The sequence below is a fragment of the Pyrus communis genome, chromosome 10, assembly GCF_963583255.1.
Source record: "Pyrus communis chromosome 10, drPyrComm1.1, whole genome shotgun sequence".
NCBI classification, from domain to species: domain Eukaryota; kingdom Viridiplantae; phylum Streptophyta; class Magnoliopsida; order Rosales; family Rosaceae; genus Pyrus; species Pyrus communis.
In genome coordinates, this window is record NC_084812.1 from 24,622,096 (window position 1) to 24,647,480 (window position 25,385).

At 37.1% G+C, this 25,385-nt stretch overlaps 3 protein-coding genes across 3 annotated transcripts; all 3 read right to left on the reverse strand.

Moving 5' to 3' along the window:
• Nucleotides 1–413: 413 nt before the first annotated feature.
• Nucleotides 414–1,379, reverse strand: LOC137748045 (uncharacterized mitochondrial protein AtMg00860-like). The gene is made up of 3 exons (XM_068488146.1): nucleotides 1,216–1,379; nucleotides 748–1,134; nucleotides 414–474 (listed from the first exon to the last, which is right to left on the reverse strand). The coding sequence occupies exons 1-3, from the start codon at nucleotides 1,377–1,379 to the stop codon at nucleotides 414–416; spliced, it is 612 nt and encodes a 203-aa protein (XP_068344247.1).
• Nucleotides 1,380–4,963: 3,584 nt separating this feature from the next.
• On the reverse strand, nucleotides 4,964–7,494 carry LOC137746431 (aspartyl protease AED3-like). The gene is made up of 3 exons (XM_068486449.1): nucleotides 7,015–7,494; nucleotides 6,152–6,626; nucleotides 4,964–5,730 (listed from the first exon to the last, which is right to left on the reverse strand). Exons 1-3 carry the CDS (start codon nucleotides 7,489–7,491, stop codon nucleotides 5,372–5,374), a joined length of 1,311 nt encoding a protein of 436 aa, XP_068342550.1. The 5' UTR covers nucleotides 7,492–7,494; the 3' UTR covers nucleotides 4,964–5,371.
• A 13,909-nt stretch (nucleotides 7,495–21,403) lies between these two features.
• On the reverse strand, nucleotides 21,404–25,321 carry LOC137747650 (protein ENHANCED DISEASE RESISTANCE 2-like). Its single transcript, XM_068487793.1, has 4 exons — nucleotides 25,255–25,321; nucleotides 22,629–24,894; nucleotides 21,949–22,014; nucleotides 21,404–21,697 (listed from the first exon to the last, which is right to left on the reverse strand). The coding sequence occupies exon 2, from the start codon at nucleotides 24,892–24,894 to the stop codon at nucleotides 22,630–22,632; it is 2,265 nt and encodes a 754-aa protein (XP_068343894.1). The 5' UTR covers nucleotides 25,255–25,321; the 3' UTR covers nucleotides 21,404–21,697; nucleotides 21,949–22,014; nucleotide 22,629.
• Between the last annotated feature and the right edge of the window lie 64 nt (nucleotides 25,322–25,385).

Sequence of the window (25,385 nt, forward strand, 5' to 3'; positions counted from 1 at the left end):
CGTCTTCATATACTAGAACCTCAAGGGGTGATTGCTCATAAACTGCTTCATAGGGACTCATTTTTGTCGTTGAATGATGGGCAATGTTGCAACTCCATTCTACCTATGGCAACCAAGTTGCCCATTTATTAGGTTGTAGACTACATAAACACTTAAGATATGTTTATAAGCAGCGATTAACCTCTTCCGTTTGACCATCGGTTTGTGAATGATAGCCCAAACTAAAACATAGAGAAAACCCTTATGAAGCAAAGAATGCCTTCCAAAACTTACTAATGAAAACCCGGTCCCTATCACACACAATTAAAGCTGGCATTCCATGGAGTTTGAAGATGTTTTGCACAAATAATTATGCCACAGAAGTAGCATTATATGGATGAGAAAGGGAAAGGAAGTGAGCATACTTTGAAAGCCTATCCACCACCACCCAGATAACAGTTTTCCCCTTGCTTGGTGGTAGCCCAATGATGAAGCCTATAGAAATATCAGTCCAGATATTTGTAAGAATGGGTAATGGTTGCAATAAGCCTGATGGAGCAAGAGTCATATTTTTGTTGTTGACAAACTTGACAATTTGTTACCATTTACTTGATGTCTTTCTTTGTTCCATTCCAATGAAAAGTGTGAGATATACTCTTATAGGTTTTTAGAAACCCCGCATGACTTGCAATAGGGCTGTAATGATGCTCCTCGAAAACCTTGCATTTCCAAGAACTTGCATGACTTAACACAATTCGATCTTTATACCTTAAGAACTCATTTTTCACCTTATACCTCAAAGTACTAAGCACTGTAGAATCAGAGGGATATAAAACTTCTTGAATCTTGTTTTTCCATTTCTTGATGGCATGAAGAATCGCCATCATTTCCCTTTCGTATGCTGACAAAGATTGATTCCTCACACTAAGAGCTTTACTAGTGAATGCAATTGGTTGACCCGATTGTTGCAAGACATCACCAATCCCAAAACCTGATGCATTAGTTTCAATGGTGAATGGTTGGGAAAAATTAGGAAGGGCTAAAACATGAGGAGACAACATAGCTTGTTTGAGTTCCTGGAATGCAGTGGTAGCAGCCTCAGACCAATGGAAGTTGTCTTTCTTTGTGAACGCTGTCAATGGACCTACTATTCTCCTAAATCATGGAATGAAGTTGCGATAGTAACCAGTGAGACCAAGGAAACCTAGAAGTGATTTAATGGAAGTGGGAACTAGCCAGTTAGCAATGGCCTCCAATTTAAAAAGGTCAGCTGCTAAACCGTCCTGGGAGAAAATATGTCCCAAATATTCCATAGTAGTTTGACCAAATGCACACTTAGACTTCTTAACAAACAGTGTATTAGCTTGCAGCAAATGGAAGACAGTTTTGAGATGATCCATATGTGATTCCCAATATTGGCTGTAAACCAATATATCATAAAAAAAAACGAGAATGAATTTCCTGAGATATGGTTGAAAAATTTCATTCATAAGGCACTGGAATGTGGCCGGAGCATTTGTTAAGCCAAAAGGTATAACCAAAAACTCGTAATGCCCATCATGGGTTTGAAATGCAGTTTTCTCTATATCACTAGGATGCATCCTAATTTAATGATATCCGGATCTCAAATCTAACTTAGAGAAAAAGTAGGACCCGGAATAAGATTCATCATTTCTTGAAGAATCGGATCGGAATGGGTGTCGTCTGACGATTCACCAAGAGATCCACTACCCTTTGTGGATAAAGACTGCAATTGTTAAAGAATCAACTCGTGGGTTGCGCGATATTCTTCATTGGATTCTCTGAATTCATTTCTGGATTCCTTGAATTCATTTTGGAAATCAGCGAACAAGGATTCAAGCTTCAATACACGAGTATCCATGTTTTTTTTGGAAGCAAAGCGAGTCATACGCGAGGAAGGATCAAGTAGGATCAAAAGCACTGGCTGATACCAATGATACCACCCAAGCTCTGCGTCTTCCCCAATATGCAGTAGCAGAGTATTTCTTATTTCATTAACAAATCAACAACATCAACTTCCTTCTAAAATCTTCCCTAATATAGCACTAGGTAGCTTAATCTCTAAGCCACTAACTCCTGTCTAACCATTTAACAGATTGCTAACTCAACAATATTATCTTAACAATACTGCCACATCATCAACTCAACCTGCTGAGTCATCATTAAGTCTCAGTATCCTATCACCAACCCACCCCGAAATCCCATCTTCACAACCCCAATAGCCCCACCTCCAAACTCTCCCAACAACACGATCCAACAGATCAGAACCCAGACTTGCACCTCTAGGAATGATACCCTAACGACCCAAATGATTCACATAACTATTCATGCCACGTCGACGACTTCCACTTCAAGATTGAAAGCCCACTACTAAGTTTGAAAGGAATAGGGACATTATAGTAATCACATTGGTTTCATTTCAATTCATGTGTTTTAATAAAGAACTTATATAGATAAATACAATTCTTACTTCAATTCCGAAACTTTAGTTAACGGTTTCAACTTGAATCTGATTCTGACTCTAACTCATTCTAACTCCTCCTCAATTCAATTACACGTGTTCTAATTACGGATTAGTAAACGACCATTAGAGCATGTCTACCAGTGAAAGGCAAGGCAATTGAATTACCCAAAATCCAATAAAACTACTCCATTGGCCCAAAATGAGGAGGGCAAATGGTAGGCCACATAAAGCTCGACCCAAAGCCCGGTCAAAATCTGTCAACCTCTTGGCTTGTTGTTGGCTTGGCTAACGTCAGCCATGCACTCAAATTTTTGTGTGTTTGCCGCGTGAAACACATACGCGATGAAGGAGACTGAGCCAACAAAGTTTGATGTCGTACATCGTGCAGTCATGATGTACGATGAAGGTTGTGATCGCATGATTCATAGGATCCCCAAGAAAAGAATCCGACGAGGATCATTTTCGGTAAAAAAAATCCAATCCCCTAATGACTATACATGTGGCGTCTTACAAGCCATTGAATTTCAAATGCTAAAATGATCCAATGGTCCATGGACATGAAATTTTTTTTTTCCAATTCAATTTAAAAAAAAAAAAAAAATTAGGACAATCAATAAAAGTTCCAAAAAAAAAAAAATTTCGAAAACATAATTGTAAAAATACAAAAAAAAAAATGCTTTGCTATTTCACGTTTCTCATGTTCGTGTGAACGGTGGTGTATAGTGTAGGCAAATATTACTTCTTTTTTAACAAACTATTGAAGGAGAGGTTTTTCAGTGTGCCGAAAATACGAACCGGTATACCAAGTGTTATAGTACAAGTGGTTGAAGATTTTTTTTTCCCCAGTTTCCAACCACTTATATTATGACACTTGATGTACCGATTCGTGTTCCCGTCACATTATAATTTTTTTCCTATTGAAGTGGTGGCTTAACCTCATAATAGATTAGTAATAATGTGGTTCAAAATTTGTCTTTGGCGAGAAGTGAACTTAAGATCTATCACTTACAAGTAAAGAGGGATACCACTAGAACGTAATATTAAGTATTTTATTTAATTATCCATTATAAATATATTTGTAAATACAACCGCAATTGCAATGGAAAAACGAATGCCACCACACAAAGACAATTACTTTTTAGAGTAAATAGTAATTGTAATTGGGCTTCCCTAACCATGACAATGACAAAACAGGTAGACGTGCTCTTAACAACATCAATTTTATATATGTCATTAATAGAGTAAGATTCTCTCATTTTTTTTTTTTTTTCTTCCCTTCCCTCCCCTTCTATTTGAACAGTCACGGTTAAACTACGTTAACATCTTATATTAATTTTTTATAGAAAAAGAAAGACAAAATAAGAGAATGTGATATGAGAGGATGGAAGGGAATGGAAAGAGGAGGGAAGAGAATTATAGTTCGTCATTAATACATGTAGTAGTTCTTACAACTTCAGTTTTTACCCAAGACTAATATTGTAGCAGATGATGTTTTACCGTAATGATAAAAAACAATTATATTTATGCACTATAGTACGGGTTCGATTCCCACCAATTTTTCTCTTCTAACTACTAACTATAAATCCACCCACTCATTGCTCTACTAAAAAAGACAATGTTGAAAATATAAAACATTGTTGACTTAGTGGTAATACCATATTTAAGAAGGAAATGATCACAAAGGTATGATTTGTTCGCCCATTGACATTATAAAATTTCTTTATCTTATTGTCTCTCTTCTTCTCTTCTTTTTTTTTTTTTTTTTTTTTTTTTTTTTTTTTTTTTTGTGAAAAAATAGCAGCCCTTGGTTAAGTGGGTCAACATCTTGAAAGGATTAGGTGTGGACTAAAGTGGGGCTGAGAAAGTTTCGGACTCTTTGGAGCCCCTTTACATTTTTTTCTACGTTTGTTGAACACAGTTTCTCAAGTGGTTTTTGCCAACCAATAAATGAGCTGGTGAGCCAGGCCTAGGGAAAAGAACTCGGTGGTTCGAAATAAAAATAAGAACGCAAATACAAACGAAAAATAATATTACTATAGTATTAAGTAACTATTTTAATTATAACATAAAAAATCTCTTAACTTTTATGAAACAAAACTTTGCCTTGAACCAAATTCAAGAACGAGAGCAACTCACAGATTTTGAAAGTATTAAAAGTTCAAATTCGGCTTTTTCATTTATCTATTTTTATTTGAAAAACAATATTTTGTTTAAATACCCTCACAAATGTAACATAAATGTCTTATGCTTTGCATGTGTGTATACAGGGTCAAAAGACGCAAAACAATTCTCCTGTATTCAAAATCTGAATTAAATATTCAATTAATCAATCAAATCTCACACAAAGATGACAGAAAAATTAATTAACAGTAAATTTTAAGGAAAATTAATAAAAAAAGTTTGAAAACTTTGAATTTTAACTATAAGAACATAATAAAGGATAAAGTAAATAGTACCATGATTAACTTTTTAGTGTAAAAATATTATTTTTCATTAAAATAAACAATATCGGAAGCTTTTCGATAAAGTTTTCTAAATTTTATTGATTTAAAAAACCTTGGAGATGAACAGAGTTCTTGCTGCAAGCCTTTTGCAAAAAAAAAACCCGTGACATTGTACTGATACCTATCTAAACCAATCCAACCAGAGAACAAGACACAAAGCTACAGATTGAGATTCAGATTGGATCCCTTTCTCGTGATATTTGTCGGTACAAACGTACAAAAAACACACCATATTTTGGACCTTTCCAATCAATATCCCACTTCTGTGTCTTGACTGTCCACATACATATGCCAAAACACCCCAAAAATAAAAAATTAAAAAACCAAATTAAAAACAGTACTAGTTTTACACTAATTGAGCACAGATAGTAGTGGGAGTTGGGGAAAGGCAACGACAATTTGACTAAGTGCAGGCCTCACGGGCCACGCCAAGCCTTGAGTTGGGCACATCAATGAGCACTCTGTGGTTCTGTTGCTGCATATTGGCAATGACATTTAGCACTGAGTTCACGTTGTCTGGTGCCGCTGCCATGGCTAGACATGTGATGCTACCAGCTGTGCTGTGGATTACTATGTTGTCTTCTGGCAGTGTCATGTTCAGGCCCGAGAACATGAACGTTATCGTTGGCACCACGAAGGGGACCGAGTAGCATGTGTCGAACCCGCCTAGGGTTGTCACTGGTATTTTCGGGCCAACTCTCCTTCGGAACTCGTTTCGGACGGCAAGGTAGACTGGTTGCGCTAGACGAGTGAACACGGTTCCTGATTAATGCAAAACAGGAAAATGTTATTTGTAATGATTTTGAGACATTATGCTTATGAGCATCACCATAAGGTCATAAATAATTGTGAAAATTTTTCTATGTAACGTTGTATTCTGTACATCAAGGTTTTTGGGCATTAAATCTTGATCATTAGATTCTAAACCAAGAATAAAAGCCTGATGTTTAGAATACCCCGAAGATAAATCCCAAACCAACTTTACGTCCAGGAGGGGTCCTCTACTCGAATCATGACATGAGGGCCAGTCACGTGATCACAAAAAATATACATTTAAAATCAGTTCTGTGACCTGACCTTAAGTCAGCAAGGATCCTAAATACCATTGATCATGCCCAAAATTCTTTTAATTAAGATAATAATTATTTATTTAATTAAAAGAAATAATCTTTGAAAATGTTACCTGAATCAAAGATGGTCCCCGATCCAGTGATGGGATTGAATGCCAAAGCAGCAGGAGGGATATCAACAATTCTCCTGCCAACCTTAATTGCATTTAAGTTCACGTAATAGAGTGATGATCTTCTAGGGTTCTTGAGCAGTGGGGTGTACTTGATCCTCTTGGGCTGCACAGCAGGGCCAAGTCTCAATGACCCAGAAAAGTTTGGGGACTTGAAACTGGGGAGGCAGTATGAGAATGTGGATTGGTAGAGGTTTTGGGTCTGGGATAGAAGTGACAATGGTCCCCGGCCAAGCCCCAGAAGACCCTGTGGCGGCACGGAGCTGCCGCTGGTCTTCTGGATGCAACCAAAGGTGTAGCCGGGAATGGAGTCGGTTGCTAAGGTGAAGGTTTCTTGTGAGAGGTTAGCTGCTATGCTGGAGCCACCATAAGTCATGTTGAAACTGCAGGAGCTGCCTAAACAAGTGGGGTTGGGGACCTGTAGATTAATCACATGCATAATGTTGGTGTATCATTTTGTCCCATTTTAGTAAAGCACAGATTATTAGCACATTAAAATAGAAAGTGCGTAAAAGTAAGAGATCACTTTCATTATTAAACCATGTTAGGGAGTTTTATAGCATAATTAAAATGGATACTAGATATGCTTAGTTAGACAATGACATGTGTATGACATGTTATATTGTCAAACGGTCACTTAGTTGCTTTTTAAACAAATTTTCACCTAATCAATGATCCAGATTTACAATTTGTTAGACAACATAACATGCAAAATTGGTTTAAATACAGAGAAAAGATGTACAAAGGTTAACAATTTCATGTTTTTTTCTTTCTGAAAGTTATTGCATGAAATTAATTATGACTACCTGCTTGCATTGCGCAGCTTGGCAACCAAGGTTCTTGTAGGTTGTGGATTTGACAGAGTTAAACACATTGGAGGAGCAGCCAACGCAGCCATTGCATGGAATCCAAGCAGCATCGCTGCTAGTGTCAACAGCCATGAGCAAAGTCTGAGGTGGTGTGCCGATCTTAGCCTTCACAATGTAAGTGGGGCTCTGAATGATCTGCCGGCCGGAAGCGATCGGAACAACCGGTTTTGCGGCGACGAGGCTGGACAGGAACTGGAGCCTGGCCTGGTCCTTGGCCTGCATTTGGAGGACACTCTCCTCCCATGACATTGGTTTGGAGGGTCTGAAGGGAGAGCATGGGCTGTAGACATGGAAGATTTGGAGGGTTGAGCCTTGCTCTTTGGTATCACTGCATTGAGGGTTATTGTTGTTGAGGCCATGGGCTAAGGAAAAGAGGAGGAGGGATAGTGACAAGACATGAGAGAGGGTGGCCATGGCTCTTAGAGTATAAATGTATGAGGATTAAGTGTGAAGGGGAGTGTGTATATATATAGCTTGGCAGTCAAATTTATGTGGTCTTTTGCCATTTGTTTTTTATTTTTATTTTTTTTTGCCCGTTTAAAATTTTATTACTGTTAACTAAATTTTTCACCCGACAAACCTGAACCTGAAAGGTGTGAAATATTGTTAAATGTTTACATTATTTATTGGTAAGATATTTTGAGAGAGAGAGAGAGAGAGAGAGAGAGAGAGAGAGAGAGAGAGAGAGATGGTAGGATGGGGTTAAGGAACCGGATCCCCTTCGGATCCATGTATACTGAGCTTGCTGAGCAGGCGATCCGAGCTGTTGAAATTTGATCCAACGGTTACAATTATTATAAATTTTAGAGGGTCCTTCTGTTTGTAGCCATTGGATCAAATTTCAACGGTCCGGATTGCCTGCTTAGCAGGCTCAGTTTTATTGGATCCGGAGGGGATCCGGTTCCATGGGGTAAATGGGAGATCCGTCATGGTATGGCTAGTGGATGGCATGCAAAACATTGGTATGACAGACTGTAATCCATTTTGTTTTGTAGGCTGACCCTCTTATGCCTTTGGCGATGTTCAATTTTTTTGCTCTGCTGATTTACACTAATTTTACGGCCACTTGCTTAATTAGAGATCTAGAGACTGGAGAGACTAAAATTTTGTGATTAATGACATGCTTTGTTAAGCTTGAAAAAAATGTTAACATTCGAGCATAGCTGATAGGCTTGACAATGCTTTGAGGTTCTTAAAAGAGGTGGCTCTTATCTCAGTTAATTCATAAATTTGAGGGAAATATCTTACTTGTACACAGAAAAAGTCAATGTACGTCTGTTCATCTTCTAGCAGCTGGCTCTATGGATATCCTATGGTTTCTTAAAGGTTATTGGATAAACTGTTTATGGTATGTAGCTCGCTTGTACCTGCATTTTTCGCATACTTTTAGGGAAGGAAATTATTTGGCAGATGTCTTTGCAAATTATGTGGTAGGATTTGGTACCTGATTTTGCAATGCGTCATATAGAAGAGAATGGTTTGGAGCTTGTCGCTTGGTTTGGTTGCACTATTAAAAGCTCTTTTCCATATCATAAAATTCCCTCGTACGTTGGATGTAGTTAAGTTGATGACAAATATCAGTGTAATCAGTAGTGTGTCGTTGATTTGATTGATAAAATCTTGACAAAAAGAAAAAAAAACTATAATGATTGATAATCTTTAGATAGTAATACCCTAGACTTTATTTGGCATAAGAATTACTTTGTTTATTCGCATATCACTTCTAGTGTGTAAATATGCTGCAACAATTGAAAAAATAAAAATTAGATATACACACACACCCGAAGCAATGCCAATTGATAACATATTTGCATATTGTAAAGGTGGGGGGAAAACGAAATTCGTGGAGCTGAGCCGCATGCATTGCAAGATGATGAACACGCAGTTAACAATAAAAAAGAGAATACACACACTTTGTGTTCACTTTCAAGGAACACCACTGTTGATTGTCTTTTGATGCTTTCTTTTTCAATACATTGGACCATACTGCTTGCATTATATTTTTCTTTTCTGGCATGCCCACAATATATCTTGTTTTGGTTCGTAATGATCCCCCACCCACGTTACATTTTGGTGCACGCCACAGAGTCTCTCATGAGGTCTTAAGTGTGGTTTCACTATAACCCCCATGCGGTATGGTGCCCGGACTATATATACCCATTTATAGTAAGCAATATAGGAATATAAAGGAGTCCACAAACCCTAAACCCTGAACTAATGTTTGAGACAGCCCACACTACCTTTACAGGTGATATTTTCCACTCCATGAGTGCTAAAGCAATGCATCTTGATTTGGTTATAGCATTCGATCGGAAGTGAGAATGGAGATATGATATATAGTTTGAGTTATAACTTTCTATGATAGTTTGGGTTACATGTGATATTTTCCACTCTTGAGTGCCAAAACTATACATCGTGATTTGAGTTTGGCACTCTGAAGTGGGAAAGGTGAAACTAAAATTTGAGTTACTACTTGGCCATGTATCATGATTTGGTTTTCGCAGTCTAGAGTAGGAATAGAGATATGATAGTCTGAGCTACCACTTTCTAAGAGGATAGTATTCATTTAGCCTTTCATGTGTCATGGTTGACCTAAAGTAATTGTTCAACAACCTCAATCAACTTGCCTTTTTCTTGTATTTTGAAAGAGCTAAACCTGCGTTGTAGGAACTTAAGAAATACTTTAAGGGAGATTGATCAATGGAGAGAAAGGAAAAGATAAAAAAAAGAATGTTGTTTGCACGCTAGGTTTGGGAAAGAAAGAGGCACAAGATATAATTAAGTTTTTTTTTTTTTTTTTTTTTTTTTTTTTTTTTTTTTTTTTTTTTTTTTCCGAACAATATATATTTCGTTTGAGCACCTACACCATACTCGGTTGAATCCATAGAAAGAAAAAAAAAAAAAAATCAACATTGAGCTTTAAAAGGTTACTTGTATATTACCTAATATTAAATATGAGTTTTTTTATTAGCACCCCACATAATGTTGAATACACTTCATATAAAAATTTAATATTAAATTACTAATATGCAATGACAAATTCGACCTCATAAGGTTTTAAAAATAAAAAAAATAAAAAGATTATAAATACACCCCAAATCAATTTTAACATGTATATCTCAAGATTATTTATTTTCTTCAATTCTCAAAGCTACTCTCACCCTCCATTATAGAACAAAATCTTAACCAATAAACCTACAAACATGTTGATTGAAAGAAATTATTGTTGACGAATGGAACATAAAATCAACGTTTTGAAAGCTTCACATGAGATAAGACTTTCTATTTTTCATTATGCCTATAACTGTGTTAAGAATGCTATCAAATGATCATGTTGTGCCTGAGGGATATCTGTGATATGAGTGACTAGAACGCCAAGAGATTTGACATGATCATTTTCGTGCCGATGCTGGAGAGAAATACAAGGATTTTACAATGTTCCGGAAGAGGGGCAAACAGAAGCCAAGTTCGTTTCTGATCTTTAGTCTCTAGGGCTTAAAGAGTTACTATGTTTCGTTATTTTATTTACATGCATACTAAAGGTGACATAGCCCAGAAAGAAGGGAAATTGTATTTGTAAGTTTGTATTGGAATTTACATGTTAAATGATTAATAAAATTTGTTTCTTTTTGAAACATCTAGTGGATGTGAATTGCGCATTGGCTCTTTACATTAGTGTTGATAGTGTGAAGAATGTGGGGATGTATGTAGGGAGTGTGATGGTGTATATAGAGAGCGTGAAATGTGAGGGTATTATGGGAAAGCGTGTGAGGTGTATTAAGATAAATTTTAATTAAAAAAAAATGTAGGGTTTATTAAGTATGTATATATACTCATAAAAAAATTGCGGGGTCCCCTTAGATTTGGCGTCCCGGGCGATCGACCTTCCCACTTTTGCTTAAGAACAACTCTGAACTTAGATGTGGAGGCATAAATTAACTATAGAGAAGGACACGAAGATTATATGCTCATTATGATCACAAATTAACTATAGAGAAGGACACAAAGATTATATGCTCGCTATGATCATAGATCACCTCGAGGGTATGTGACATATGTCTACCTCGTGGGTAATAGGCATTTGGGCCACAACATATCAAAGGTGCTTCGGGCCTATGATATGCCCTACCACCGCGACATACCCAGTTCAATGGTGGCAAGAAGCCAACTCTTCAAAGTCTTCCCTTGAGTGTTCAGCACACAAGAATATTGCTCAGTAGGATGGAAAATGAACAGTGAAGTTTAATAATAAAACTTTTCCTCAATCTTCACCTTTTATTTTCCAGATTATTTACTAGTTCCTGATTATGAAGGACAAACTCCAAAATTTACTAATTTTAATTTTGTTTAAGAATTTTCTCTTCAAAATGTTAAAAGATGTAACAAAATCCAGTTACGGTATAAAATTGTGGAAAATCGAACAATTATATAATATTTTCCTTATGTAACAGTTGAATCCCACATCGAATGTACTAAAAGATAAGTAATAGTTTAAATATCTTAACTTTACTTTAACTAACACCAAGACCTTTTGTGATAAAACCCTATACTTGACGGATTGTGCAGGTGGTAATTACCAAGTTAGACAATATCGATGTTGTTGAAAATGGGCCCTTGGCCTATCTCTCTGATAATTCTACATGGTATCAGAGTTAAGGAGAGGACCCGTATTGTACTACCACGTGATGGGTGGGTCTCCTTGGGCTCGCGCGATAATGGTGTGTCCCTTGGCCCGTGTGTAGGGTGAGTCTCTCTTGGCTCCACGTGGTTGCCGATGTGTGGATCTTCTACATGTGACCCACTAATTAGATCCCACGTGAGGGTCGTGTTGAATCCCACATTGATGGTACAAAAAGATAAGTAATAGTTTAAATATCTTAACTCCACTTTAACTAACACAATTACCTTTTTATGATAAAACTCTACACTTGATGGATTGTGTAGGTGGTAATAATCAAATTCAGGATAATATTGATGTTGTTGAAAGTGGACCCTTGACCTGTTTCTCTGATAATTCTACAAAAATGATAAGATTATGATAAGATTATTTAACTACCATGTCCACAGAAGCAATAACTGCAAATTTGACAATTTTGATGGATGGACAACAGCACAAAACAGATCAATCGGTGGTACTAGAGAGATCCTTCAACTTCATAGCCTTTCAGCAGTAGAAAGTAAAAAATCCAAACACCGACATAATAGAAAAAATAATTAGTTTGTGATTTGACATAATATGATTTTTGTGAGTACAAATTTGTCATGTATTATAGCATTACATGCTGTCTAATACAAGTATACAACAACATCACGTGGTTCCATGGTTTGAAGAATGCGCACGCAAATCTGGACATCCTCTTTACATACTGGCACACAATATAATATTCTTCTCAAACAGGCAAATTAAGATTAGTTTTTGGGTTTCTATGGTCTTCAACTAGTGATTAATTAGAAAATATAACTTAAAGGGTTTTGTAACATAAGCGGTTAAGAGTATTGTGGAGCAAAAAATAATCAAGAAAAATATAGTGGTGACATGCGGATTTTTGGATTAAAAAGATAAAATTACCCTCGAGGCACACCGGAACTCCCACATGCAAGCAGCAGACAAGCACGACTCAATCAAAGTCAAAAGTGATCAAAATAGGTATTTATTCAAAATCTATTTCATCCATCCTCATCAAATCCTCCCCATAAGGTAACTCTTAATTATTCATTCAAATTAGGATTAATTACCTAAATTAATTGATTAATTTCCTAATTAATTAATTAATTAATTTTCTAATTGATTGCAAGTTATTATTTTGACATAATATCTTGCAATTAGAGCCAAAACCACCATAAGTGGCTGGACCCCTTCTCTCCAAAGAGGGCCGGCCACACCCTTATATAAACACCCTCATTTCTCCAAAAACCTAAGTCTAATCTTCTTCTAAAATTCTCCAAATTTCTCCAAACACTTTCTCCCTCAAATTCTAACTTTGGCATTAGAGGTTCTTCGCCCAAAGCCCCCCCTCATTCATCGTGGGCACGTGAGGCTCTTGGCTTTGACCTAAGGTGTTAATTGTTTTGTAGGTGCATTTTTGTCCAAGAAGAAGAAGGCAGAAATTTGCATCCACAAGTATTTATTAAATTGATTTGGTTATCTCGAGCAAAAGTAACCATGCGATTGTGATTGAATTTGAATGATAAACATAGATATGTATATATACTTATAGTTGCTAATTGACCATAGGGCTTTGTGGAAACAAATAGCAAATATTTGTGATGTTTGCTCTAGGACTAAGCATGGGCCGGGCCATGACCAATTTTGAAGGGACCAGACTGGACCTAAATTTAAAAGAAACGGGTTGGGGCGAGGCGGGTGTAACCAATTTTAATACAGGAACTGGACCTAACCCAAATGGGTCGGTTCGGACTGGGTCCACGAGTACATTTTCATTTTTTTTTTATCAGTGATGACCTCGTTGAGATCGTCTTCCTCAGCACAAAAGGGGATTGAGGCTTCAACCTCCCACATTTGTCCTTGTCTCTCTTGCTCATCTTTCCCAATCCCATATCGAGGTCTTTGTCTCTCGACTTCAATCGACGACCATGGCGCGATGCTCCAGATTAGAATATGACTCAAATTAGATCGACGATAGCGCAATGCTTTAGATCGATTTAGCAGAGATCTGATGTAGTTAATCCAATCAGCGCAGTTGATTCGAGGGGTTGGAGGGGGAAGAGAACGAGGAATAGGTAGTGATGTTGATGAGGAGATAACGCATAGACCAGAGAACTCAATGTCGGTGATAGGGTGGTGGTCGTCGTTGCGGCGGTGATGAGATGACGATGGATCAGTGGTTTGGGTTTTCGATGATATCGTCGAGGAAGATAGAGATGAGTATGAAAGATAAGATAAGTGTTGGTGCTATGAGACTCGAGAGGGGGGCAGACTGGGAGGAGGACAATCAAGAACATGGGTTGTCATGGTGGTTGCCAAACTCAAGCAGTGATAATGGTCTGGGTGATGGAGAAGATGATTGACGAAGACGGGGAGTGTGGGTGGAAGGGAGGAGACTTAAGAGGAGACTCGGGTTTGATTAAGACCTAGGGTAAAAACTGATGGTTAAGATTGGAAGATATTGTAATCTTCAATCTCGTCCGTACATTACATTTACAAACGGGCAGGTTTGGGCCCCCCTTTTACTATATAGTTGGACTTGGCCCGCCCCTAAAATGGTATGCCCCGACCTACCCCGTTTTCCCTCTTAAAAAATAGGAACCGACCCATATCCACCCCGAACTTGGATTACCCACCCCGACCCGTTGTTCCTATACCCGTTTGCCCACCCCTAATTTGCTCCTTTTATGGCAAGGAACTAGCTAGGTATTTTGAATCAAGATCGCTACCATGTGTGCATATAATATTGGTGCAGATCGAAGGGTCCTTCTTAATAATAATATTAAGGTTTTCTGTATAAATCTGGTCTTGAGTGTCGACTGACTACATGTTCGTTTGGATGTACTTTTAAAATGACTGAAAGTGCTTTTAGAGAAAATGTTTTTGGATTTCAAAAGCATTTAATGTGCTTTCTACAAGAAGCACCAATTGTGCACTTCTTCCAAGAAGCACTTTAAGCGCTTTTCCAAAATTTACTTGCATTTTTACCAAGGATTGGTTCTAAAAACATTTTTACCAAAAGCGCTTTCAGTCATTTTAAAAACACATTCAAAAGAGCTCTACTATGTTGAGTGCTGACTAATACACCCTATTTTTGTAACGAGTGATTACTGTAATGACCAAATTAAACCATATGAAGATCCCTTAGCCCTGAGCTATGTAGTGCTAAGTAAAGTTAGTACTAGTGACAAGGTAAATTAAGATAACCTAATTTATTTGCACGACCATATGATCATTTCAAACCTAGAGTTTTTAACATGGGATGCCATCTTTCTTTTGGACTGCAATTGATCCAGAAAGCATCAAACCCTTCCTCCCTCTGCAGTCTCTCAAACAACAGATAAGCAATACACCAAAATTGTTTAATTGTCTAAAGAAATATCCAAGTGCGGAACTAGAAAGGGTGGGCTAACTAATTTTTGTAGGGGGATATGATGCCACTAACAAGAATCTCGACGACAAATCAAAGAAAAATGAGGAGAACATGCAGAGTTTAGTGTTAAGAGTTAAAAATACGAGTGTTTACTAAGGGATTGTGTTTATTAATTGAGTAAAAAATTAATCTGGGATGAATATTGGCTTCAAATTTTAGTGAAGAATGAATTACTATTTTGGGGTGAATATATAGGATTGTGCTATTTTCACATTCATTTTTACTTTCGACACACTTTTGTTAATTTTTTGTCATTGATCATCTTCAATTCGTTCAATCTGATGGTTGAAAATTGAGAAAGAATGTAAGAAGTAAAAATGTGTATGTGAATATTACTACCCAATATATTTAGAAGTTATTTATTTTTCAATAATATTACCTGGGTTATAGCCCATGGTAGGGTTAGTGTAGTTCCGCCAGTGGGTATATGAGTATACTTACGCATAGGGTGATCTGAAGAGGATCTTATTCCCGATATTACAAGGAATTCATTTTGGTTTTGCTCTATTTAAGGCCACCAAATGGTCACGGCCGTCATAAATTTATATGTAATGATCAAAATCTCTACCATTTACTCTTTTCATTGACTAAGCAATGATTAATCACATTACAAACATATATAAGATGTGTTACGTAAAGAAGAAGGCGGTACTTAATCTAGTAATATTCTATTGATACTCCCATTAAAAGATGTTTTAAATTCGAATTCTTGCGGTCATCTGACAAGTACCAAGAGCTTTTATTTAAAGTTCCTATATTAAAATTGATCTGATAGACTCATACTCAAAATTTTTAAATAGAGAAAAATTGCAGATAGAAAGGGTAATGTTGAAGGAGGTAAATTGTCTGCCCTTCTGTTTGGATGCCCTTTCCATCCCCTCTTATTTGTACCGTTACGGTTAAGCCATGTCAACATTTTATTTTTCTATTACTTTTTGTCTTATTATTTCTATATAAAAAAAAATCAATATAAATGTTGACGTGGCTTAATCGTGACTATACAAAATATGAGGGAATGGGAAATGCACCCAAACAGGAGGGCAGACAATCTACCTCCAATGTTGAAAGCTACAGATCGCTTTCTGGCATGTTTGTCTGTGACAGGAGTTTTCGTCATTTCCATGATTTCATCTTCTCCGTTCACGTTAAATTCTCTGACTTGCCAGTGCCAGGTATATAATAAAGGGGTGTGATATCTACACACCTATTTTACTTCTCACACACATTTTAAGTTTCGGCCGTCGGATCAGATGAATTGAAGAATATCAAATGACAAAAATTATCAAGGAATGTGTGAGAAGTAAAATGAGATGTGTGAATAATATATCCCATAATAAAAACAACAAAAATAATTTAAATAGCTCCAAATTAACCTCAGCTGGAATAAAATAACAGTCAACCAAGAAATGATGGATTTTTGTCCATTGTCATGGGCATCATACATAACATTTTATTCCAGTCAACCAAGAAATGATGGATTTTTGTGTCATCGGCATAATACATAACACTCTCATGTAATCTGCATGCATGTGACATTGCAACTTTTTTCCAACCCTATCCAAACCCTACTTGGCTTTGTTTGATCCTTCTGTTTTCCTGTTTTTTCTCTCCAAATGTTTTCACCTTTCAGTCATGAGCTGTTGAGGTTTCATGGATATGAATGATTGTGATGACTCAATTTATTAACGTGTGGCCGAGTTTACATATTTGACTAGACTTACTGATAACATTTTCATTTAGGCGCTGAGTTTACACTCGTGACTGATCGCATCACAAGAAATAAAGTAAAAAGCAAATAGTGCATGTAAGTTTTTTCTGGTCGAAAATATGAGAAAGTGCTTTTTGCCGAACTTAAAATGACAACCCTTAAGATGTATTTTCGAAGTGTGGTAAAAAATAATGAATCAATTAATTACTCAAAATGTGTTGAATGAAAAAGCTTGTTTATTTATAAGAAAACTGTTGATTAATGGAAGAAAAATCACTAACAAAACATGATGGACAAAAAGTTGATCGACCAAAAAAACTCCAACACCTATAAACGGAAATTCATTTTCTTAGTTAGATGTGTGAAGGCTTAAATTTATTGTTGCCAAATAAAAGTGCTTTCCGATCCCACTTTACTCCTTAAAATTTATTTTTAACTCAACTTACCTCTTAAATTATATTTTCGTGTTCCACTTTGTCACATGTTATTACGTCCGTAAAGTTTTTCATTCAAAATGTTAACGTGGCACATATGGGCCTCATTAATTTGATTATTTGCTCGACAAGTAGGCACCACATGTCCTAACAAGTGATATTTTAAAACCATTTTAAATAAGAATAATGCTTGTATCCCCCTAGAAAAGAATTTACATGTCCTCTCACTTAAGATTAATGTATTTTCGATGTATGAACATTATAAGGCATGTAACCATCGGTCTATATAGTATAATCGGAAAACAGGAGAAAATGAATGTGCACATGTTCTTTCCCATAAGAATTGGGGAAATAGGTTTTCTATGTAATTCCAATCAGTTTAGGTTAAGAGATAAGTTAGTTTTCCCTATTTTAAAAGGATTCAAGAATCTCATCAGTCTATATATTAAACTTTTAGGGGGTTGTTTATTCACATGAAGAGTAGAGAGAAAGCAAGATTTTGAGGTTTAGCATAAAGATTTTCATTTAGTTCTTATAATCGAACTGTTATTCTTTATTGTGCAGGTGATTTCTCAAGGGAGATCACACAAGAGTAGGCAAAGTTCGCCGAACGTCGCCAAGTTCTTTATGTTTGTGTGGCATGGTTACTTTATTATTCATAAATTCGCATAGTATCATCTTATGAGTTTGTATAACACTAGAGACTATGTTAAACACAATCAACTAAAAAAGGATTAAAATCTACCAACACTAATATCATGTATTAGTTGCAAGAAAGAATCTAACGTGAAACACAGTTTTTGTCGGGGTTAAAATGCGGTGCAAAGGTAAAAACAAAATGAAAAGCCTGCCATCCTTTTTCTTCTTTCGTATGTATTGCACATGTCACATCGTCATGGGCAGCTTACACTTACATAACATGCCCTTCCCATACTCTTGCTGCCAACACAATATACTGCAATTATGCAATATGCATGGACCTATTTTTTTATATATTGTGTTTTTTTATAAATTTTGTAAAGACAAATTAATCGAGATTAGCTCTTTATCAACAGTTATGTGTGAGGCACCAACCCTCTCTCAAAAGAGAAAAGATCATTGCATCCAGAAATCCCTTGCCCGTCCCCCCCTCTACTACATTTTATTAAAAACCAATGCATCTAAAAAAAGAATTTATGATTGAATTTCATCATGTATTTTTCTTCGAAAATGATGAATTTGGAGGGGTGATTTACACACTATTTTTAATGTTTTATACAATTTTTTTTTTTGGTTGTCGGATTAAATAAATCAAACGAAAACAACAAATAAAATTATACAGGGGTGCATGAAAAACTAAAATAGTGTGTATTTATCATTTCTCTTGTGCAAAAGGGTTGCAACTCAAGTTCTTACGAGTTTACTCCGGTACCCAACGTCGTGTGTTCGATTCCATATCTCTCAAGATTGCTTTTTTAAAAACATGATTACGCAGTCGATCGAACTCTAACCCACGTTGGGCGGAAGCAAAAACAACATGGTTTATGGTCATATATTGTCATGTCCCTAGAAGGAAAATAGCATAAGAATAAGAGCTAGCATAAAAAAACATTGTAACGAAATTGGGTTTCACTACGATTCCAAAGTTCAGGGCTTGCAAGATGCAACCAAAATTCAATGTGTTGAATGGGTGTTTGCTGGCGATGAGGGAATTTGCTTTGAACAAAGCATGGCTGATAGGTTTTGTGAGGAGGTGGATTCTCTGCCTTCTCATTTCCATACTTTTCCCATATCTTTTTGTTTGTGTAGTCACGGTTAAGCCATGTCAACATTTTATATTCCTATTACTTTTTGTTTTATTATTTCTATAAAAAATTAATATAAAATGTTGACGTGCCTTAACCGTGACCACACATTATAGGAGGGCATGAGCAGAGTATGGAAATAGGAGGGCAGACAATCCTAATAATTAGGTATAGCCTTGCATCATTGGAGAGAAAAAAAATATAGCACTAGACAGTTCATTAACAAATTAATATTTTAAAGGGCTAAAAAATGACAGAGGGACTACATTTAGCCAAACCATTGGGCTTGTTTGGTTGGCTGATGGGATAAGTGGTGACATATAAAATAGACTTGAGTTCAGTCTATTATTTGTTGTGTCAAAGTGTGAGATAAACATAATTAGACATGATAGATTCTAAATCCACAACAAAGTGAATTATCTAATTTATCCTCAAACATTAGTTAAAATTCCTATCTTACAAGTCGTTGTCAATTCAATCATATTCATAGGTCCAATCCCATTCAACCCACCAAACAAGTCCCTGGAGATTGCCTAAGAGCATTTCCACTGGAAGCAAAAGAGCCTGTCACCCATTGGAAAAAAACAAGCTGAGACTCAACCAATCAACTCCAGCCTGTGGAATAGACTGTCACCCAGCCCAAGCTAGTCCACAGGTCGGCCTAAAATCGACAGAGGAAGGAGACGGCTCATCTGACGCCTTGCTAACGTCATGGCTACAGTCTCTCTCATTTGGAACCCCATCCGACTCCTGGAACCCCATCCCGATCCCTGGAACACCATCAACCCCCTTCCCCTGATAAATCCATATATTCAACACCATGTCCCCCTTCCAAATCGTGATCTTCCTGCAACTCGGATCGTCGTTGATCGGTTGATTAACTCGGATCTTCTTGCAACTGGAATTTTTTTTTTTTTCCGTTTTGTATATTTTCGATGAATTTTTGAATATGTAGGTGTTGATTTTTGGGGGTTTACGGTGTGCGCAGGTCCAGGATGGTGGGTGTCCATGTTCAGAATAGGGTAAATTCGATGACGTGGTGTATAGAGAGGAGAAAAAAAAGGAAGAAGAAGAAGAAGATGGTGTACAAAGAGAAGAAAAAACTGGGAAAACTGGGAAGAATAAGAAGAAAAAGAAGAAGAAGACGGGAGTAGGGGAGTCAGAGAAAAGAAGTCAAAAATTAAAAAACCAAATTATTATTTTATAATAAAAATTAATAATATTTTAATAAAATTGACTAGGCTATTTTTTGTTAGGGGTGGAGATGCTTTGGTCTATTATTGTTTATTTAAGTGGATAAATGAGCTGGGTGCTGGTGCAAAGTCTTTAGGGGTGAAATTGCTCTAATAGAACCCTAGAAAGTTGTTTGTGTGACAAGCGTAACACAAAACCCAACTCTATCAAGTCCTTATATCTCAATTCATACACTATATGAAGCCTATGCCAACTACTCTTAAATAAGCCCTAATCCGATGCAAAAACATCTAAATCCCAAAATCTCCATGAAAAAAAACCTTAAAAAATTTCACACTTTGTCCAAGATCTCGTTGCCATCGATATGACGCCGTAAACATCCAAATTGGATGCTCAAACACAGATTTTGGTTGACTGCAAAAATATCACTGTTCTAAAAATTCCCGCCTAGACACTAGACGGTTGGTCACCGTCCTGATTAATGCCTAAGCGTTTGAAAATTAAGAAATAACGCCTAGACCGCCTAGACACCTACCTGTTGAGGTGCCCACCTAGACCGCCTAGACACCTGCCTAGGTTGCGACTCACTTAGACAGAAAATAAATAACTTTCATTTTGCATTTTATTTTTTTCAATAAATTGTAAGAGATTTGTTGAATATGAATACACATTATATGCATGTTCCCCATATTCATTATGTTCCAATACTTCCTAATATATATGTCATTCTATTTTGTAATTTGTAATGAAATTATATATATATATATATATATATATATATATATATATTAAGTATAAACAGGCACATATGTACAAGAAATATTATAAATTTACTTAAATCCATCTAGGCACCTGCCTAGGCCCCTCCTAACCGTTTAGGCATTAGGCCCTAACTCGCCGCCCGACTAGCGCCTAGCGTTTTTTAGAACCTTGAAAAATACATATATATTGACCACAAATGAAAATGTCTCTTCAACCTCATTTCACAACCAATAAATTTAAGCTGGACTTCCCTTAAAAAATAAGGAAAACTAATAAAAAAATGCTTGAAAACTTTGAGTTTTAATAACAAGGACAAAATAAAAGGCAAAATAAATAATACCAGGATTGACTTTTTAGTGTAAAAATATGGTTTTTCGTTACAGTGAACAGTAACGTGTGTTTTTCGTTAAAACTCCCTAAAAAATATACTCCACAGGGCAGTATCTATAAACGATACAGGATTGCCTACCGGCATTTACAAATCATTCCGCTATTTAACTACAGTCAGTTTCACAAATTTACTATAACATACAGAAAATGATGTCCGCAACCCTGTGACGCGGCCCTTGTTCAGTCTTTCGATCCAATAGATGTTCGCGAGAGAATGCCTATGCTGTCCATGTATCAGTACTAACACACCTGGATTCGCAAATTGCAAACATACCATTAACAGTTTAGAAATATAAGACAAGAAGTTATAGGTTTTCAATTTTCTCAACCCAAAACCAACAAACTAAGCCACCACAACCTGGTAAAAATCCGGTCAGACTGCGCTCGCAAATTTTCATTTGAACATATCTATTTATGAACGAGAATAGCTTGTCCAGGAAAATTTACTGGAGTTCTTTTGAAGATTATATATGGAAAATAACACATGGAAGAAAACGTACCTAGGTAACCGTCAACTTGACATTAGCAACCTCATAGGAAAGGGACAGTTCACAAGGCACAAAAATCTACAAAGAAAAGAAACAGGTGGTAGAAAGAAATTAAATTCTTGTTTTGCCCAGGCTCATACGAAGCAGAGTCCATTATAGTCAAGTACATAGTATTGCTGCAAAATGATAGAATGTTTCTGCATAGCACTGTAAAGCAAATAAATAAATTTGTCCGTCTAACAAGAAATGATAAATTGAATTATCAGCTGTTTAATCATCTCTACAGAAACTATCTACACTCAAAATTTTCCCTAAAGCAGCCTCCCCTACAAAAAATCACTTTGAAAGCGGTTTATAAAGCCAAATCTTCCCTAAAGTATCTACTCACTTCATTCTTCTAACTATAATAGGATGAACGACGTAAACTACAACCAACTCCACTATAAAGATAGTTCCTTTCAGCACACAAAACAAGTACCAGTTCATGGTTTGATACTTGTGTGGTATGTAGTGCATTGGGGTACAGTATGTTGGATAAAGAAGCGGAAGAAAAAACGGTCAGTAAACTGTAAACTGGAAAAAAAAAAAATATCATGTTGAACAAATAAAAAAAAAAAAAAAAAAAAAAAAATCATGTTGGACCAATAGCTGTGAAAAAGGTGGAAATACTAATTAAAGAATGTCGATACAACCTTAAACTTCCAAATGAACGGCAGAGTCAAGCTTCAATCGATTTAGTCGAACAGTCCCCAAAATGTACTCAGGCAACTCTGCGTGCTCCTTTGCCTCTATTAAAATTGCGAGGTCAACCACTATGCTCGTGACATATCCGAGGACAAGTCCGATGATACTCCTTGCCACAGATGATGATCCAATATCTACATCAATCTCTAGGAAATTGTCTTGTCTGAGATAATTGCAGGATACAGCTTTCCCCAGTAGGCAAGCTTTAGTTCCAACAGCGCGCTTAACCATCCAATATCCTTCGGCAATACTTGGAATTAACTTTAATCTTGCATTGCGAAACATGTCACTCCCATCCACAAACTTAGCAAACAAAGAATTTGGATTCGGAGGTCTGTCAGCAGCATAGTAAAGTACCAAACTATAATTTGGTTTAGATGGAACCTGGAGATTAAAGACTAGTACAAATGGAAGCTTCTTTCCGGCTTCTGACTGGACAAGGCATCTGGGATGCAGTGCGAACCTATCTATGCTTTTATCAACTTTGAACCAATCTACCGCTATGAGCTTGAGAAGGGGATCTCCTCCCATTACCTTAGAATTGTCCTCCAGGTAGTTCTTTCCTCTGATCATAAATCCCTCGCCACTTGGAGATGTCCAACAGTTTGTGACGGTCTCATCCTTCCCTTTGGACAAGGAACCATGAAACTGGATTGGATCAATAATGATTGCAGGCACTCTGGAATCCAATTCTTTATTAGCATCTGCAGCTTGAGCTCGCTTCAAAGCTAAGCTAGCGATGGCCCATGCAACATTCTTCAGTCTCACTTTTGCTTCCTTACTGTTAAGTTCATCACTGTCACTCTCTTCATCAGAAGATGAAGAGCCTGAAATTGCATCATAAAACTCATCATGCACTGCCTCAGCCTCATATTCAGCATTGGAAATGGAAGCTTCAGCTGCCTTCGATTGGATAACTGAAGCGGAAGATTTGAATATTAGTGCAGGATTTGATGCAATATAATCCTTCAGACCTGCAACTTGGCACAACAATGCATAAGGTACACCCTTTTCGAACTTCGAGTATTGATTTTTCTTCCATTTCCACCAGCCCACAGAATGTATCTCCACCGTTTGCGTCACAAGACATCGTGGAGTATTTGAACCCATGGATGTTTTCAGATCTCTAATCTCCCAACTAGATGGATTTATTTTTGTACGATGATACCCGGACCTCTGAGGCTTTTTCTTATGGACAGCTGGAAATTGCAAGATGGTGTATGTTCCATCCTGTCCACGGAACCATTGCCTAGAGAAGAGAAAATCTTTCTTGGAACGCCACCGAGAAAGATACATAGGATCAAAAGTCCCGTAGACAACATCAAAGTATCCATCATAAGAATCTATCAGCTCTAAGTTAGCTGTCAGCATATCCCACTCATATCTCTGGTGTCGGTCGAGGTTTAAAATCACTTCAAAAGCAGTATCTGCACTTGCTTCAATAACGCCAACAGACTTGACGATAACGCCTTTTCCGCTCTCAGTGTTAGCAACATCTTGAAATATTCGAACACCATTAACTGTTCGCACACATTTCCATACATAAGCCTCAACTGCATCTCCAAAATCTGTTCGAAAGTACCCCTCTGTGTTAATATCTCCACCCATGCTTGAGGATTGACGCAAGAGCATCTCCGGGCCTTGCCCAATTTTTATAAGCCTTTTCAATCCATGTGCATAGTGCCTTACTCTAGGTCGATGACCTTCAAGATCGATCTCCTCTTCCATGTTCAGCTTCTTTCTGGCACTAGCCCCTCTTGAAAGCTCATACTCAGCCTGTTGCTTGGCTTGATCAAATGCCTCCATCCATTTCTGTGCTTCTCCCGCACTAGCACAAGCAATTTCTCCCTTTTTGGTTTCATCCAAACGATTGTAAAACCGTAGAACATATATATCCCCACCCTTACCTCCATGATTAACCTTTCTGCGCCCCAGCTCCTCCACCATCAGTGTAGGCCCAACAGCACCCCTCCGAATGGGTCTAATACCGGGGTTCTCATGAGGATCGCGCTTATACATCTCGACATACTTTCCCCTAATGAAGAGAAACCTAAGGTGACAATACTCATGCCCTACCGTATTCACACCCAGATGATACACCCACCCAAAATACTCAAACATCCCTCCTCCTCCAACTCCACTTCTGGAGCTGGAGCTGTGCTCCGATCCATCAGACCGCTCACTCCCCACCTTATTAAACGGCGATGAGTCCATCTGCAGAGTTAAAATGTTCTCATTTGCAGCTAAATAATCATAAACCGCAAAATTAAGTAGCAAAATTGGAGAAATAAGCAGGATTATTATGATTATCCGGAGCTAAACAATCATCTGCAAACCATAACTCCAATCAAATAAACATAATCCAATCCGACTCTACCATAACCGAACCCACATTTCAACATTTGCAGTTCAATAACAATGAAAACGATCAAAGAAAACAAGTTTCAAGAGAAAATTAGACGCGGCAATCATGAACAAAGTTCAAATCATATTTCCTTTTTCCCACCGAGAAAACAAAATCCAAATTTTCTGAGCAACCAAACAGAAAGTAGTATCCATCGAAACGTGACGTACCTGATCTCCGTGGCTTCCTCTGCCTACAGCTCAAAGGAGTTGATGATACAGAAACTGGGACAACTGGAACCACACATACCGACATGGCCACTTTTTGTACTACCGTTTTGTCTTCGTGTAATTCCCTTAAA

Bases quoted from the DNA above. Each gene is read 5' to 3' on its own strand.
- LOC137748045 (XM_068488146.1), bottom strand. From the start codon at position 1,379: ATGGATCATCTCAAAACTGTCTTCCATTTGCTGCAAGCTAATACACTG. The intron at 1,135-1,215 runs GCTAGTTCCCAC...TCCATGATTTAG, and splicing joins TTGGAGGCCATTGCTAACTG to GAGAATAGTAGGTCCATTGA. The intron at 475-747 runs GTATAAAGATCG...ATATTTCTATAG, and splicing joins GTGAAAAATGAGTTCTTAAG to GCTTCATCATTGGGCTACCA.
- LOC137746431 (XM_068486449.1), bottom strand. From the start codon at position 7,491: ATGGCCACCCTCTCTCATGTCTTGTCACTATCCCTCCTCCTCTTTTCC. The intron at 6,627-7,014 runs GTAGTCATAATT...ATTAATCTACAG, and splicing joins AAGCTGCGCAATGCAAGCAG to GTCCCCAACCCCACTTGTTT. The intron at 5,731-6,151 runs GTAACATTTTCA...TGCATTAATCAG, and splicing joins GGGGACCATCTTTGATTCAG to GAACCGTGTTCACTCGTCTA.
- LOC137747650 (XM_068487793.1), bottom strand. From the start codon at position 24,894: ATGGACTCATCGCCGTTTAATAAGGTGGGGAGTGAGCGGTCTGATGGA.